Below are 13,427 nucleotides of genomic sequence, written 5' to 3'. Positions count from 1 at the left end.
AGCAGAGGTGCCCGAGAAGCTGTTTTAAGTCTACAATTAACATTAGAGGGCATATATAGCAAGAACATGGACACATACATTCATTTCTGGAGTTCGACAAAGATTTTGATAACATGAAATGGCAGTATCAACTATTTGCATAGAAGGGCGAATAGCAGCAGAAGGCACTGGCGGAATAGTCCATGAGGCCGAAGTCAAGGAAAGTGTAAGGTCTGGTTGATCACTGGCACCATCGCTATCTAACTTGTGTGTTGAAGAGTTTATTAGAGAAGAAAAGAACTGTCTCGTTGCGGGAGTTACTTGTAGCAGCCAGAAAATCAGCATGATACGGTACGCTGTTGACATAACAGCGGTCGCCAAAAGTGAATAGAAATTAAACTGGGTGCTCCATGAAATGGAGAGCGTGGAAGCTGACACCTATCCCAAGATTTTACAGAGAGTACTCTTCGGCATTCTCCACTTATTTAGCCTGCCTTTATCTCGAATCTCTCGCCCAGAGCAAAGTCTCAAACGACTTGAAATATGTGCAGGTGACTCCTTTATACAAGAAGGGTGAAAGAACGGACCCGCAAAATTATAGACTAACATTCTTAAGGCTGGTTTTCTGCAGAATTTAGAAAGCATCGCATTTGCGAAACTCAGTTTTCCCTCTTCTCGCACAATATCCTGTGAACCATTGCTGAAGGGCAACAGGCAGGTTCCGTATTCCTTGACTTCCAGAAAGTGTTTTACGCAGTACCAAGCTGCAGACCGTTAAAGGGCTGGTGTGGTAGGAACATTGTTGTTCTCTATACAGGATGTACATTAATAAAATCGACAAACTGCAGGGACGGATTCCTGACCGAAAATGGAGGAAAAATTGTGCTATCAACACTTTCAGTGTGTTCTTTGTGTGTTGCAGGCTGTGTGTCTGACGCAGCGTACTGTAAGTGGAAGAATGGTCCGGAATTCACGTGGGGAAAAAACCGAGATGGTGTTTGTGTACAGCCAAGCAGATGGAAACGGTCGAGAGGTAGTACGTCTACACCAAAACAAGTGCCATCACAGAACCCAATCAAATCAGACGTTACAACTTTTTCTGGACATTTGTCTGATCATCCGTCCTTTCAGACAGATCAACGTGCAGAGAGGCGGCGGACTGTGAGTACACCAGATTTGGAGGACCGGGTTCTCCAGGATATTGAGACGAACCCTAGTATAAGCCCCAGGCAAGTGGCCCGCCAACATGGTGTAAACGAAAGTACGATTATGTATACTTCACGACAACAGCTACTTTCTCTATCATCTGCAACGAGTACAAGGATTATCATTAGCGGATTTCCCTCTGTGGGAAGGATTTTATACCTGGTTTTGCACCAGACCATCATGATTATGGAATTTCTGTCATCAGTCCTCTTTACCGAGGAGGAACCTTTACTAGAACTAGCATCATCAGTCTGCATAATCGTCATCTGTATAATACAGACATGGCATGTGGTCAGAGGAACTTTCATTCGTTAGCGCCATTTATCGTGGTACTGATGTATTTCCGATCACATGTTCATAGGACCCTTTTTCCTCCATTTCCAGACAGGCAAAAACAATCTGACGGATTGGGTGACCTGCACCCTGTAACTGTTTCCTAATGACGCTGTAGCATACGGTCGTGTGACTAGGGCCTCCCGTCGGGTAGACCGTTCGTCGGGTGCAAGTCTTTCGATGTGACGCCATTTAGGAGACTTGTGCGTCAGTGGGCATGAAATGATGATGATTAGGACAACACAACACCCAGTCCCTGAGCGGAGAAAATTTCCGACCCAGCCAGTAAATGAACCCGGACCCTTAGGGTTGACATTCTGTAGCGCTCACCACTCAGCTACCCGGGGTCGAACTAGTGTACGGTAAAGTGTTGCCTCCGAGTGACTGTTGAAGGATCCAAGATGACTTGAACAGAATTTCTATAATGATGCGATAAGTGATTGTTTGCTCTAAATGTGGAAAAATGTAATTTATAGTTGATGTTGTCTGAGTAACAGAGCCTAGATCATAATATTATTTATTTTAGATGAACGGTGTGAGCCAGTATGCCTTCAAATTTAGGTACCTAAAAACTCGTCGCAGCGAGTACTGTTGAGTGCCGCCAGCATGCAGATGAGTAGGGAAAACAATCCTGTAATACTGGAATAGAGTATGAACGGTGTGATGTATGACACAGCCACGTCGATTAAATATCTAGTGGTAACGTTACAAAACGACATGAAATTGGACGGCTACGTAACGTCGGCAGTACGGAAAGCGAATTGCTGACTTAGGTTTGCTAAGAGAATTCTTGGAAGTTGTAGCTCGTCTATGAATCAGCCCACGTACAGAAGAGTTGTGACCCATTCTTGAATACTGCTCAAGTGCTTGGGCTTCCCACCAGGTCGGATTAATTGAAAACATTGCAGCATTTCAGAGGCGTAGTGCTGGATTTATTACCGCTAGCTGCGATCAACACGCCACAGAAATACTCCGTGAACTCCAATGGCAACCGTGGATCGAAGAAGGCGTTCTTTTCATGAAAAACTGTTGACAAAGTTTAGAGATCTGGCATTTGCAGCAGACAGAAGAACGATTCTGCTGCCACCAAGTAAGGAGTAAGGTCGACTTAGATGAGATAAAAGAAATCAGGGCTAGTACGGCAGCATATGCACAGTGGCCAAACTAAAAGCTGACCGGAATATATTTCATGCACCTTAAGATACGCAAGCCAAATTACATCATTTGCACTCAAAGTAGATGATGTAATTTGGTTCGTCTATTTTACTGTGCATAAAGAAATTTCTGGCGCACTTTTATTTTGCCCACCTTGTAGCTGTAGAGTGTAGACAATAGCTTTTCCCCCTCTCTGTTTAGGACTCTGGAATGACTAGCATTGGTACAGAGCACGCTCCGCCATTCACCGAATGGTGACTTGCGGAGTACGTATGTAGATAAAACAGACATAAACGAAACTAAAACAAAGGTAACTGTGTGTGTGTAGGAGGTGGACATTCTGAATTGTGAAATATTAAATGTGGAAAAAAGACTGTAGAGGAACAGGGCGTATTTTTCTATCTGTTATGTAGTATGGATAACGAAGGAATATTTAGCGAAGACATACCAGAAAGAATTGCACCAGGTAAAAATGGTTTGTATAGCAAGTAACTGCTGTTAATATCCAAAACTATAGTCTTTGAGATCAGAAAAATGTGATGTTTGGAACACAACTCTGTATGGGTACGAAATAGTGACTGGCAGACAGAAATGAAATAATCAGAAGTCTGTAAAATTTGGTTTTACAGAAGACTATCGAAGATCAGATACACTGATCGAGTAGGGAACTAAAACTTATTGCAACGAGTTACCGATAAAAATATCAAATGATGAACTTAATAAATGGAAGATATCGAATGACTGAACAAGTAATTATTGTGCATTGGTATGAAAACTGTAGCTAAATGGCAGGAGCAGGCTTAGATATGGAAGTTCAATGACGATGTGGAACGCAACAGTTATGCTGAAATAAATAGTGTATGTGGCAAAGGACGGAAATGGTCATCTGCATCAAATCAACCTTAGCGTTGATGACCAAAACAAAGCTGCCGACGTAGAAATTTCTTTTGTATTTATTCACTGTTATTACAGGTTGAATACTGGGCATTGCGATCGTCTGAGAGAAGGTGACGTCTCACGACGAGGACTTATACAAAATTCATACGTCAACTTTTGTGCTGACAGTCGTACGGCTTTCGTACTAGGTAAATGGACGATCATTTTACCCAACAAGAACATTCCTATGGGCACAAAGAGTTTGTCTTATCAAAAAATATCTTAAAATCGAACAGTTCAACGCTAGGTGCTTGAAAATTGATCTCCCGACGTGAATACGGAAGAGAATGTCTGCAGATTCTCTCTGGAGGCCCTTTGCTGCTAGGAGTTCTCCACCTGTAACCTGTTGTGCTGAAATTAGCTTCGCAATAATAATATTCTCTTCGCACTAATAATGATATTCACTGTGTTTCATCGTTACTTACACTACCGCACATCGCGTTATGTCATCTTAAGCTGCTCTGAAGTAATCATATACTGTGCTGACATACCTTCTTCTAAACCAAACCATTTCATGTCTAAGATAAAATCGACCATGCTCTGTAAGCAACCCGTGCATTTTCTATATACACTCCTGGAAATTGAAATAAGAACACCGTGAATTCATTGTCCCAGGAAGGGGAAACTTTATTGACACATTCCTGGGGTCAGATACATCACATGATCACACTGACAGAACCACAGGCACATAGACACAGGCAACAGAGCATGCACAATGTCGGCACTAGTACAGTGTATATCCACCTTTCGCAGCAATGCAGGCTGCTATTCTCCCATGGAGACGATCGTAGAGATGCTGGATGTAGTCCTGTGGAACGGCTTGCATGCCATTTCCACCTGGCATCTCAGTTGGACCAGCGTTTGTGCTGGACGTGCAGACCGCGTGAGACGACGCTTCATCCAATCACAAACATGCTCAATGGGGGACAGATCTGGAGATCTTGCTGGCCAGGGTAGTTGACTTACACCTTCTAGAGCACGTTGGGTGGCACGGGATACATGCGAACGTGCATTGTCCTGTTGGAACAGCAAGTTCCCTTGCCGGTCTAGGAATGGTAGAACGATGGGTTCGATGACGGTTTGGATGTACCGTGCACTATTCAGTGTTCCCTCGACGATCACCAGAGGTGTACAGCCAGTGTAGGAGATCGCTCCCCACACCATGATGCCAGGTGTTGGCCCTGTGTGCCTCGGTCGTATGCAGTCCTGATTGTGGCGCTCACCTGCACGGCGCCAAACACGCATACGACCATCATTGGCACCAAGGCAGAAGCGACTCTCATCGCTGAAGATGACACGTCTCCATTCGTCCCTCCATTCACGCCTGTCGCGACACCACTGGAGGCGGGCTGAACGATGTTGGGGCGTGAGCGGAAGACGGCCTAACGGTGCGGGACCGTAGCCCAGCTTCATGGAGACGGTTGCGAATGGTCCTCGCCGATACCCCAGGAGCAACAGTGTCCCTAATTTGCTGGGAAGTGGCGGTGCGGTCCCCTACGGCACTGCGTAGGATCCTACGGTCTTGGCGTGCATCCGTGCGTCGCTGCGGTCCGGTCCCAGGTCGACGGGCACGTGCACCTTCCCCCGACCACTGGCGACAACATCGATGTACTGTGGAGACCTCACGCCCCACGTGTTGAGCAATCCGGCGGTACGTCCACCCGGCCTCCCGCATGCCCACTATACGCCCTCGCTCAAAGTCCGTCAATTGCACATATGGTTCACGTCCACGCCTTCGCGACATGCTACCAGTGTTAAAGACTGCGATGGAGCTCCGTATGCAACGGCAAACTGGCTGACACTGACGGCGGCGGTGCACAAATGCTGCGCAGCTAGCGCCATTCGACGGCCAACACCGCGGTTCCTGGTGTGTCCGCTGTGCCGTGCGTGTGATCATTTCTTGTACAGCCCTCTCGCACTGTTTGGAGAAAGTATGGTGGGTCTGACACACCGGTGTCAATGTGTTCTTTTTTCCATTTCCAGGAGTGTATTAAGGACGTCCTAATTGTGCACATAAAATTTTTGTCCGCTTCTTTTGTGTATTAATAGTGTGTCATTTGGATGCTTCAACCATTTTAAATCTGCTGTTAAGAAGCCTCTACATGAAGGATGACAAATATTAATACAAAAATTATGGTGATTTTTTTTTTATATAAATGAACGGTTCTCCATCTCAGACAAAATTCTGTACTATTCTCGACATAGACCCCACAACAATAAACAAGCAGGATGAATAACGGTACTAAAAACGGAATTAAACATTTTTCGCTTGTGTGTTGAATACAACTTGGCACTGAAATCATATTCCACATCTCTTCAGACAAATTTACTAATTTATGTACTACATATAATGCGGTGTTATGAAAATAACAGAACGTTAACATGCTCATTTGCCTGTTTTCATCCATTCATATCCCACTGAGCGAAACCACAATTAGCTTTGAAATGTCATTTGCACAAAAACGAATATGAAGATAAACTTTTAGGTTACTGTTCATACTGGCACTTGATGTCACAACTCATCAACATAATTAAAGATATGAATGAAGAACGATTTTTAATTTACAACCACATCCAAGTATTAATCAACAAAGTGTGTAGCATTATTCAACGAACATTTTCAGTAGATTTTTGCAAGTACAGAAGACTGTTAATGACAAATCACAAGTTTTCAGAGTCAAAGTAAAAACTTCTCTCGTGACCAACACCTCCCATAACCTGACGAAAAACGTAAGGTTTAATTAATTGTGGTACGATGACTGTAGTTCCCTGAAATGCATATACGAGTTCTTCGCGTCTGCTCGATTGTTCTTGGGTTTGTAGTACACCAAACTGAAGTGGAAAATGGAAACTCTTTCTTGGAAAAAGGAATATGGCTTATTTACGTGACCCAGCTACCCTGATCTAAGTTGAACGCAATTTTCCCAGATCACTCTATATTAATTCAGGGGTGATTCATATTGAGAGGCCATGGACGAGACCTTTCGCATTATTAACCTTTCTAAAACAGGAAAAACTTTATACTGATTTATTACTACGTCGTTTACTATTTTCATTTTGGCATTTCATTGTTCAGTAGTTTTATATTTCTAATTATTTTAAGATTTAGGGGTTTAATTACCTGTTCCATCACCACTTGTCATTGAATAGAAGGTGTATTGGAATAAATAGAAATAAACAGATGAAACGATCGGAAGCCAAATCGAAATTACACTTACCTTCTGCTTGATGAAGGCGGATGCCGGAAATACAAATGGAATGTAGGCCAACATAAAAATCACTGAAGTCCAATCGACGGCGTAGCTGCTAACATTGTAGTATTTTTGTATCAAGTTTCCAACTATTGCGTATTGTATCCACTGCCACGTGTTGCACATGGAGAACAATATGAAGATGGCAAGGATGACCCATCGCCGGCGGTAGACTTTGAACGCGGTCGGTTGGTCGCCGTGTGGCCGCGCCTCCGCATCTTGCGTCGCGGGCGAGCCGTAATTATTCTTGATGGACATCTTCCGCGCCGCGACGTTTGCGATGGACTCCCGGCGGGCTCAAGGTGCCGGCACTTATGTACTTGGCGCCCAGTGTCACATGCCGGCGCCTAATCCCGACCCCTCTCCGTCGTCTTACGTACGCCAGCACGTGCTCTCAGCCGACTCACGTGTTAAAGCCGAGTCGATTGTCTTTCGAGATTAGCACGTACTGGCAAACAATTCTTAAAAAAAGAAAACTAGCGTACAAGATTGGGACAAGGATTTGTGATGCGCTGTTTGAACTGAAATTTTATCATGAGCACTAAGTAACTGACTGGTGTAACTCTAAATGATGGTAGCTTAAGGCGGTATGAGGAAAAAAAGTGTGAAGGGAAGCGACGCGGCTACAAATTTGAATGTGCAAAAACAAAAATTAATATAAAAAAACGTACTGTCACAGGGTAATTTGTTAGAAATATATCTAAGGAAAGTTTGCTTCAAAATTTGTCCAAATGGATTTATTTTTGTCTGTTTCACTTATTTACAGACACATACACACACACACACACTACACACACACACACACACACACACACACACACACAATATATATGCATATAAGAAGCACGAGGGCACCGGTAAAACGGCGGTGTAACGGAGGAACACACTTCCGGACAAAAGAGCTAAGTAGAGTGCTTAACTCACTATAAAGCGTAAAATCTTACTTCAGTGAGTGATTAATAAGCTCACCGGATAAAATTTTAATCGCCCCGTTAAAAGAGCAATTTGGTCGCATTGGACTGACGTGCAGGGTGGTTATAATTAAACTTTCCCTAGTTGAGAGGGCCTTCATGGAAAGCGAGTGATCGTAGGACAATGAAACTTCGTGGAAACATTTATAAGGACGTGTGGAAGAGAAATAACGAATAAACCAATGAAACAAACACATTTTAATTTCCAAATCTGAGGCTTACATTTGTTAATTGCGTACCATGTGCACCTTCCACTTTAGAAACTTTGCTCAGTGTAACGATCATCTGTATCGATAACAGTCTGAAACCGCACTACTGCTGCCCAAAACATCCCCTCAGATGTGACGTTGTCTACCTTTCTCGCTATGCTCATCTTCAACATCCAACATGTGTTAGTGTACCGCTCATAAACCCTGTCCTTCAGGTAACCCCACAGTGTCAGAAATCACTCGGGTTCAAATCTAGTTATCTTGGTGGGCACGCATTTTGGAATGATCGGCCAATGATTCGGTTTTCTCTAAATGTGTTAGAAGTAGCAGAGTGACCTAACGTCCAGCGTGAGGTGGAGCTCGATCGTGTATCAAAACAGTTGAGTCGTAAGTACCCTTCTCCTGTAGGGTAGGGATCACGTGTTGTTCGCCAACATCACAGTAACGTTTGCCATTCACACTGCTTGCCCTTGATCCTGGAGGTCTGAGTTTCCTATACGTCCCCGTAAGAGTACCGGTGTCCAACGGCAAGTCATGGCACTAACCCTACTAACCACGCAAATCCTGGAGCACACAGACTAAGCGTCATTCCTATAAAGTTGGCTAACCATACGTATAATAGCTTTCCTGCTACACTAACTCAAGTAGCGAAAGTTTAATTATAACCACTCTGTCGATGGTGTATAACTGGCACTAGCCGATCACGTGACCCTCCACGTGGGAGGTGGTTGTATGGAATCACCGCGGTACGATGAGTCGTGAATGAATTGGAGAAAGGAGCAATCGTATTTCAATGCGACCGTTGACCACGCTGTGAATGAGATTGTCCGATATTTTTGTGTACTAAAGTGGACTGTCCAAGCACTCACAGCCATGTAACACTGTGTAATAACAGTGGTAGTATGAAGATCGTAGCTGACTAAGGCTGAAGGTGAATTACACCCCTTGTCAGATACAATAGGTTTCAAATCCGAGACGAATCACTGCTAGCAATCAGTATACTTCCACACCAATCATTTTCCAAGCTCACACTGCGAAACAGCATGCAGTGGCCAAATTGAACCGGCTACCTCGCCAATGGTCATTGCAGACAGCAGCAAATAAATCTGCACGTCTTCAATGGGCCAAATAACCAGTGGTGGCGTGTAGTGTGGTCCGACGCGCCGCTGTTTTATGCCTTTTCAATTGATACAGCACGGAACGTCCAATGAGACCTTCAATCACCAATGTTTGGAGGGTACAGTTCAGGCTGGAAATTGTTCTGTGAGGTTCGAAAGATGTTTCTCGTACCGTGGCTTGAGCCCCTTCCTTCAGATTACCATAAACATTTACCAGGATGTTTATCTCAACATTCTCGGTACTCAGGTGTCGCCCTTTCTTCTACATCAACATGACGACTATGCTGTGCAAACTTCTGTCTTCCAAAATGACAACACCCATGTGCACGGGGCTGCACGGATATGCTACTGGTTTGATGAAAACTCAGGCACCCTATCGCATCTTGACTGGCCCAATAAGTAACTGGATCTTAATCTCATATAAAATCCATGGAATTGTTTGGAAAAGCGGGTCAAACGTAGCAATCAACATCGCTCCCGAAATTTAGTAGCTTTACGGGATGTTCGAGTGGCTTGAGCTGGATATCTGACGCATCAAGAAACTTGTGGTCTCTCTTCCTTACCGAATTCAAGCCCTTATCATGACTGGAGGCGGTGTTACACGGTATTAGCATTACGTTGACTAATTCATTTTTCATTATGTTCACTCTTAAAAACGAAAGTATCATATACGAATTGAAGATATGTAATACAAAGAAAGGTAGAATAAAAGGCAGAACAAAACTGCAGCTAGGACGAGGAGTTATTACGAACGGAGGACGAAAAGACGTCAAAAAGACTTTACTTTACAAACACACTGGTTGGAGACGTGCTGAAAGCCTGTGAATGAGCTTGATTCTCAATTTGAGAGAAACGGAGCGCCCGATACCTTACAAAGGCGATGAGGATGTTGATGGTGATGATGATGGTGGTGATGATAATGATGGAGATAATAATGATGATAATGATGTTGATAATTCTGGTATCACGGGCCAACAAAACTGAAAGCCCACCACAATACATGAACCTAGACGACAGCCGCTAGGCGGCACTCCTCATACGCACATAAAAGAAAAGGTTTGCATCACCTTGGTTCCGAGAGTTAAGGAACCTGTACAGAAAATTTGAATAGATATCAACTTAAACATCATTTCCGCCCTTGTTCTTGCAACCACACATTGCATGTTGTAGCACGGTACAGCGAAACCTTCAAAGGTGGTGGTCCAGACTGATGTACACACCGGTACCTCTATTACCCAGTAGCACGTCCTCTTGCATTTATGCATGCCAGTATTCGTCGTGGCACACTATCCCAATCCTCAACAGCGATTCGGCATAGATCCCTCAGAGTGGTTGCTGCGTCACATCGTCCATAAACAGCCCTTTTCACTCTATCCCACGCACATTCGATAGGGTTAACGTGTGGAGAACATGGTGGCCACTCTAGTCGAGCGATGTCGTTATCCTGAAGGAAGTCATTCACAAGATGTGCACGATGGGGGGGGGAGGGGGGGGGGGAGGGGGGGAGGGGGGGGGTGCGAATTGTCGTCCATTAAGAGGAATGCCTCGCCAATATGCTGCCTATATGGTTGCACTATCGGACAGAGGACGGCATTCACGTTTCGTACAGCCGGTACGGCGCCTTCCATGAGCACTTGCGGCGTGCGTCGGCCCCAAATAATGCCACCCCAAAATATCAGGGAACCACCACCCTGGTGCACTCGCTGGACAGTGTGTCTCAGGCGTTCAGCCTGACGGGGTTGCCTCCAAACACGTATCCGACGATTGTCTGGTGGAAGGCATATGCGACACTCATCGGTGAAGAGAACGTGATGCCAGTCCTCAGCGGTCGATTCGGCATGTTGTTGGGCCCATCTGTACCCTGTGTCGTGGTTGCAAAGATGGACCTTGCCTTGGATGTCGGGAGTGAAACTGCGCATCATGCAGCCTATTACGCACAGTTTGACGCCCTGCGGCTGCACGAAAAGTATTATTAAAAATGGTGCAGTTCCTGTCAGGGTTCCTCAGAGTCATAATATGTAGGTAGTGGTCATCCACTACAACAGTAGTCCTTGGGCGGCCTGAGCGAGACATGTCATCGATATTTCCTGTCTCTCTGTATCTCCCCCATATCCGAACAACATCGCTTTGGTTCACTCCGAGACGCCTGGACACTTCCCTTGTTGAGAGCCCTTCCTGGCACAAAGTAACAAAGCGGACGCGATCGAACCGCAGTATTGACCGTCCAGGGGTCGTTGAACTACAGACAACACGAGCCGTGTACCTCCTTCCTGGTGGAGTGACTGGAACCGATCGGCTGTGGACCCCTGCGTCTAATAGGCGCTGCTCATGCATTGTTCTTTATATCTTTGGGTGTGTTTAGTGACATCTCTGAACAGTCAAAGGGACTGTGTCTGTGATACAATATCCACAGTCAACGTCTATCTTCAGGAGTTCTGGGAACGGGGGTAATGCAAAACTTTTTTTGTTGTGTTTATTTGCGTGCGGTGCTGTCCATGCCTCAGCGCCAGGCGTGGGCCACGTCTCAAGCGCCAGCTTATCGCCGCCTGTCAACAGCAGAGGGGTCCAGATCTAAGTCGTGTTCCGACTGCGCCTACGTATCGGTCTGTGTACGCAACGTTGCTTTAGCTTCATATTATGTTACGTCTAGGTTCGTGATTTGGTTTACACTTCGAATTTGTCATTTCGTCTTGTTGTCCTGTTATTCGTGCTTTGTCCTGTGTCCTTGGTGGGTTTTGGCTACTCACCGTTCGACGTCCTCGACCGGTCGCCAGCATCTCCGGATCGTGTCGTATCCCGGTTACTATAATGGTTCCCTTGAAAAGGACAAAGTGGACATTGATTCCGATCCGAGCTTGACTTCTCCCATGTTGTTCTTAATATTTACAAGACATTAAACCCTAATCTCGCACCCTGGTCTCCTTCCTACCAATTTAGTTCAGAGCTGCAACTCCATTTCAAGAAATTCAGTGATATTTTTGCCACTTACAGTTGTTCCAAGCTTTCAGTCTCTCACTTTCCACCATCCCTCTGCCAGGGTATTTTTGTCTCCAATCAATCAATAAAATTAAAATTAATATTAAAACAACTTCTAATTACCTTGATGTCAAGTTGACGTCCTTACCTTCCGTTTCTTCAGACTTCCATAAAAACTTCACGGAACTATTATTGAACTATTACAGCCACTCTCTTTCCTCGCTAGTCGACAAATCCCACTTGTGGAATACATTGCCAGTTGCCTTATGACACATACTTTTTAACTTATGCTAGTAGTGATGTATGAACTGCTGTGACAATCGTTTTAACACTGCAGACACGTGTGCCTCTTTAGAATAGAGGCCCATACTTTGTTGAAGGATCGGTAAGACTCGGGAGTGCAACATCTTAGAGGAAGACTTCGATGTTTGCAAGACCCGCTGTTTACAAGTGAATACATCCACGACGATACCTGACAGAAAACCGGTCAAGCCATCATCCTGCCTTTCATCTTAATTTATGCTACGAATCAGAAGCAGGAACACACATGGAACCTGATACCCAATAGGGAAATGGCACAAGGGTTGGGAAGGCTCACCTAGAGCACTCAGTGTGTGTGGCTGGAAGCCTCAGTTAACATGTTGAAAAGACTGTTTTTGCAGCCATTGGGGGAACTGGGTGAGCTGTGCGTGGCTCGTTTTCGCACCATCTCTTATTTTACATCCTTTTTTTCACCATACTGCCCCATCGTTATATTAGTTTCAATTTCTGTAGTCACTTAGTTGCTGCTTTGCCTGCCCGTGAGCGGCAGCAGCAGCGCTTATCAATATAGCCCCGCCGTATTATCTTTACCGACTGCTATTACTTCCCCGTTGACATCTGTCGTGCAGCGAGTTGGAACGCGCCTGCACTGCAGTTCGGACCTGGCAGTCGCAGAGTCGGGACGCGGCGGAAGTCGGTCCGGTTGGAGCAGTAGCGAGGCTTGGATAGCCATGAAGCGCCCGACTGTCGCCTGCACACATGACTTGAACTGGGGACGGTCTCTGTTAATCGTCGGTTGGTCGTCTTACCACACGACGTGTATTTGCTCGCCAGTCGCTTATGGGTGGGAGGTGTGTGTCTCAACTCGTGGTTTGGCCTTGTCATTGCTCGGTTACTGCTTTTAGCATTGGTTGCGTTCTTCGTCCTAGAGTTTGTTAAATTGTGTGTAGCTTGTGATGTCGTATGCTCAGTTATTCTGTGCTGTCTCCATCTTGGTGTTTCCGTGGAGTCGGTCGGTTGGCGTGAAGCAGC

At 45.2% G+C, this 13,427-nt stretch overlaps 1 protein-coding gene across 1 annotated transcript in view; it reads right to left on the bottom strand.

The window, feature by feature from the left end:
* The window catches only part of LOC126297754 (feline leukemia virus subgroup C receptor-related protein 2-like), a 77,602-nt gene extending 70,432 nt beyond the window's left edge, over nt 1–7,170 (bottom strand). The window contains exon 1 of the mRNA XM_049988927.1: nt 6,828–7,170. Within this exon, the coding sequence (XP_049844884.1) occupies nt 6,828–7,118 (291 nt within the window). The 5' untranslated portion in view covers nt 7,119–7,170. The remainder of the gene's footprint in view (nt 1–6,827) is intronic.
* Nucleotides 7,171–13,427: the final 6,257 nt, after the last annotated feature.

Source organism: Schistocerca gregaria, chromosome X, assembly GCF_023897955.1.
Source record: "Schistocerca gregaria isolate iqSchGreg1 chromosome X, iqSchGreg1.2, whole genome shotgun sequence".
Classification (NCBI taxonomy): domain Eukaryota; kingdom Metazoa; phylum Arthropoda; class Insecta; order Orthoptera; family Acrididae; genus Schistocerca; species Schistocerca gregaria.
The sequence above is the reverse complement of the archived record's forward strand: the minus strand, read 5'-3'. Positions and strand labels throughout refer to the sequence as shown.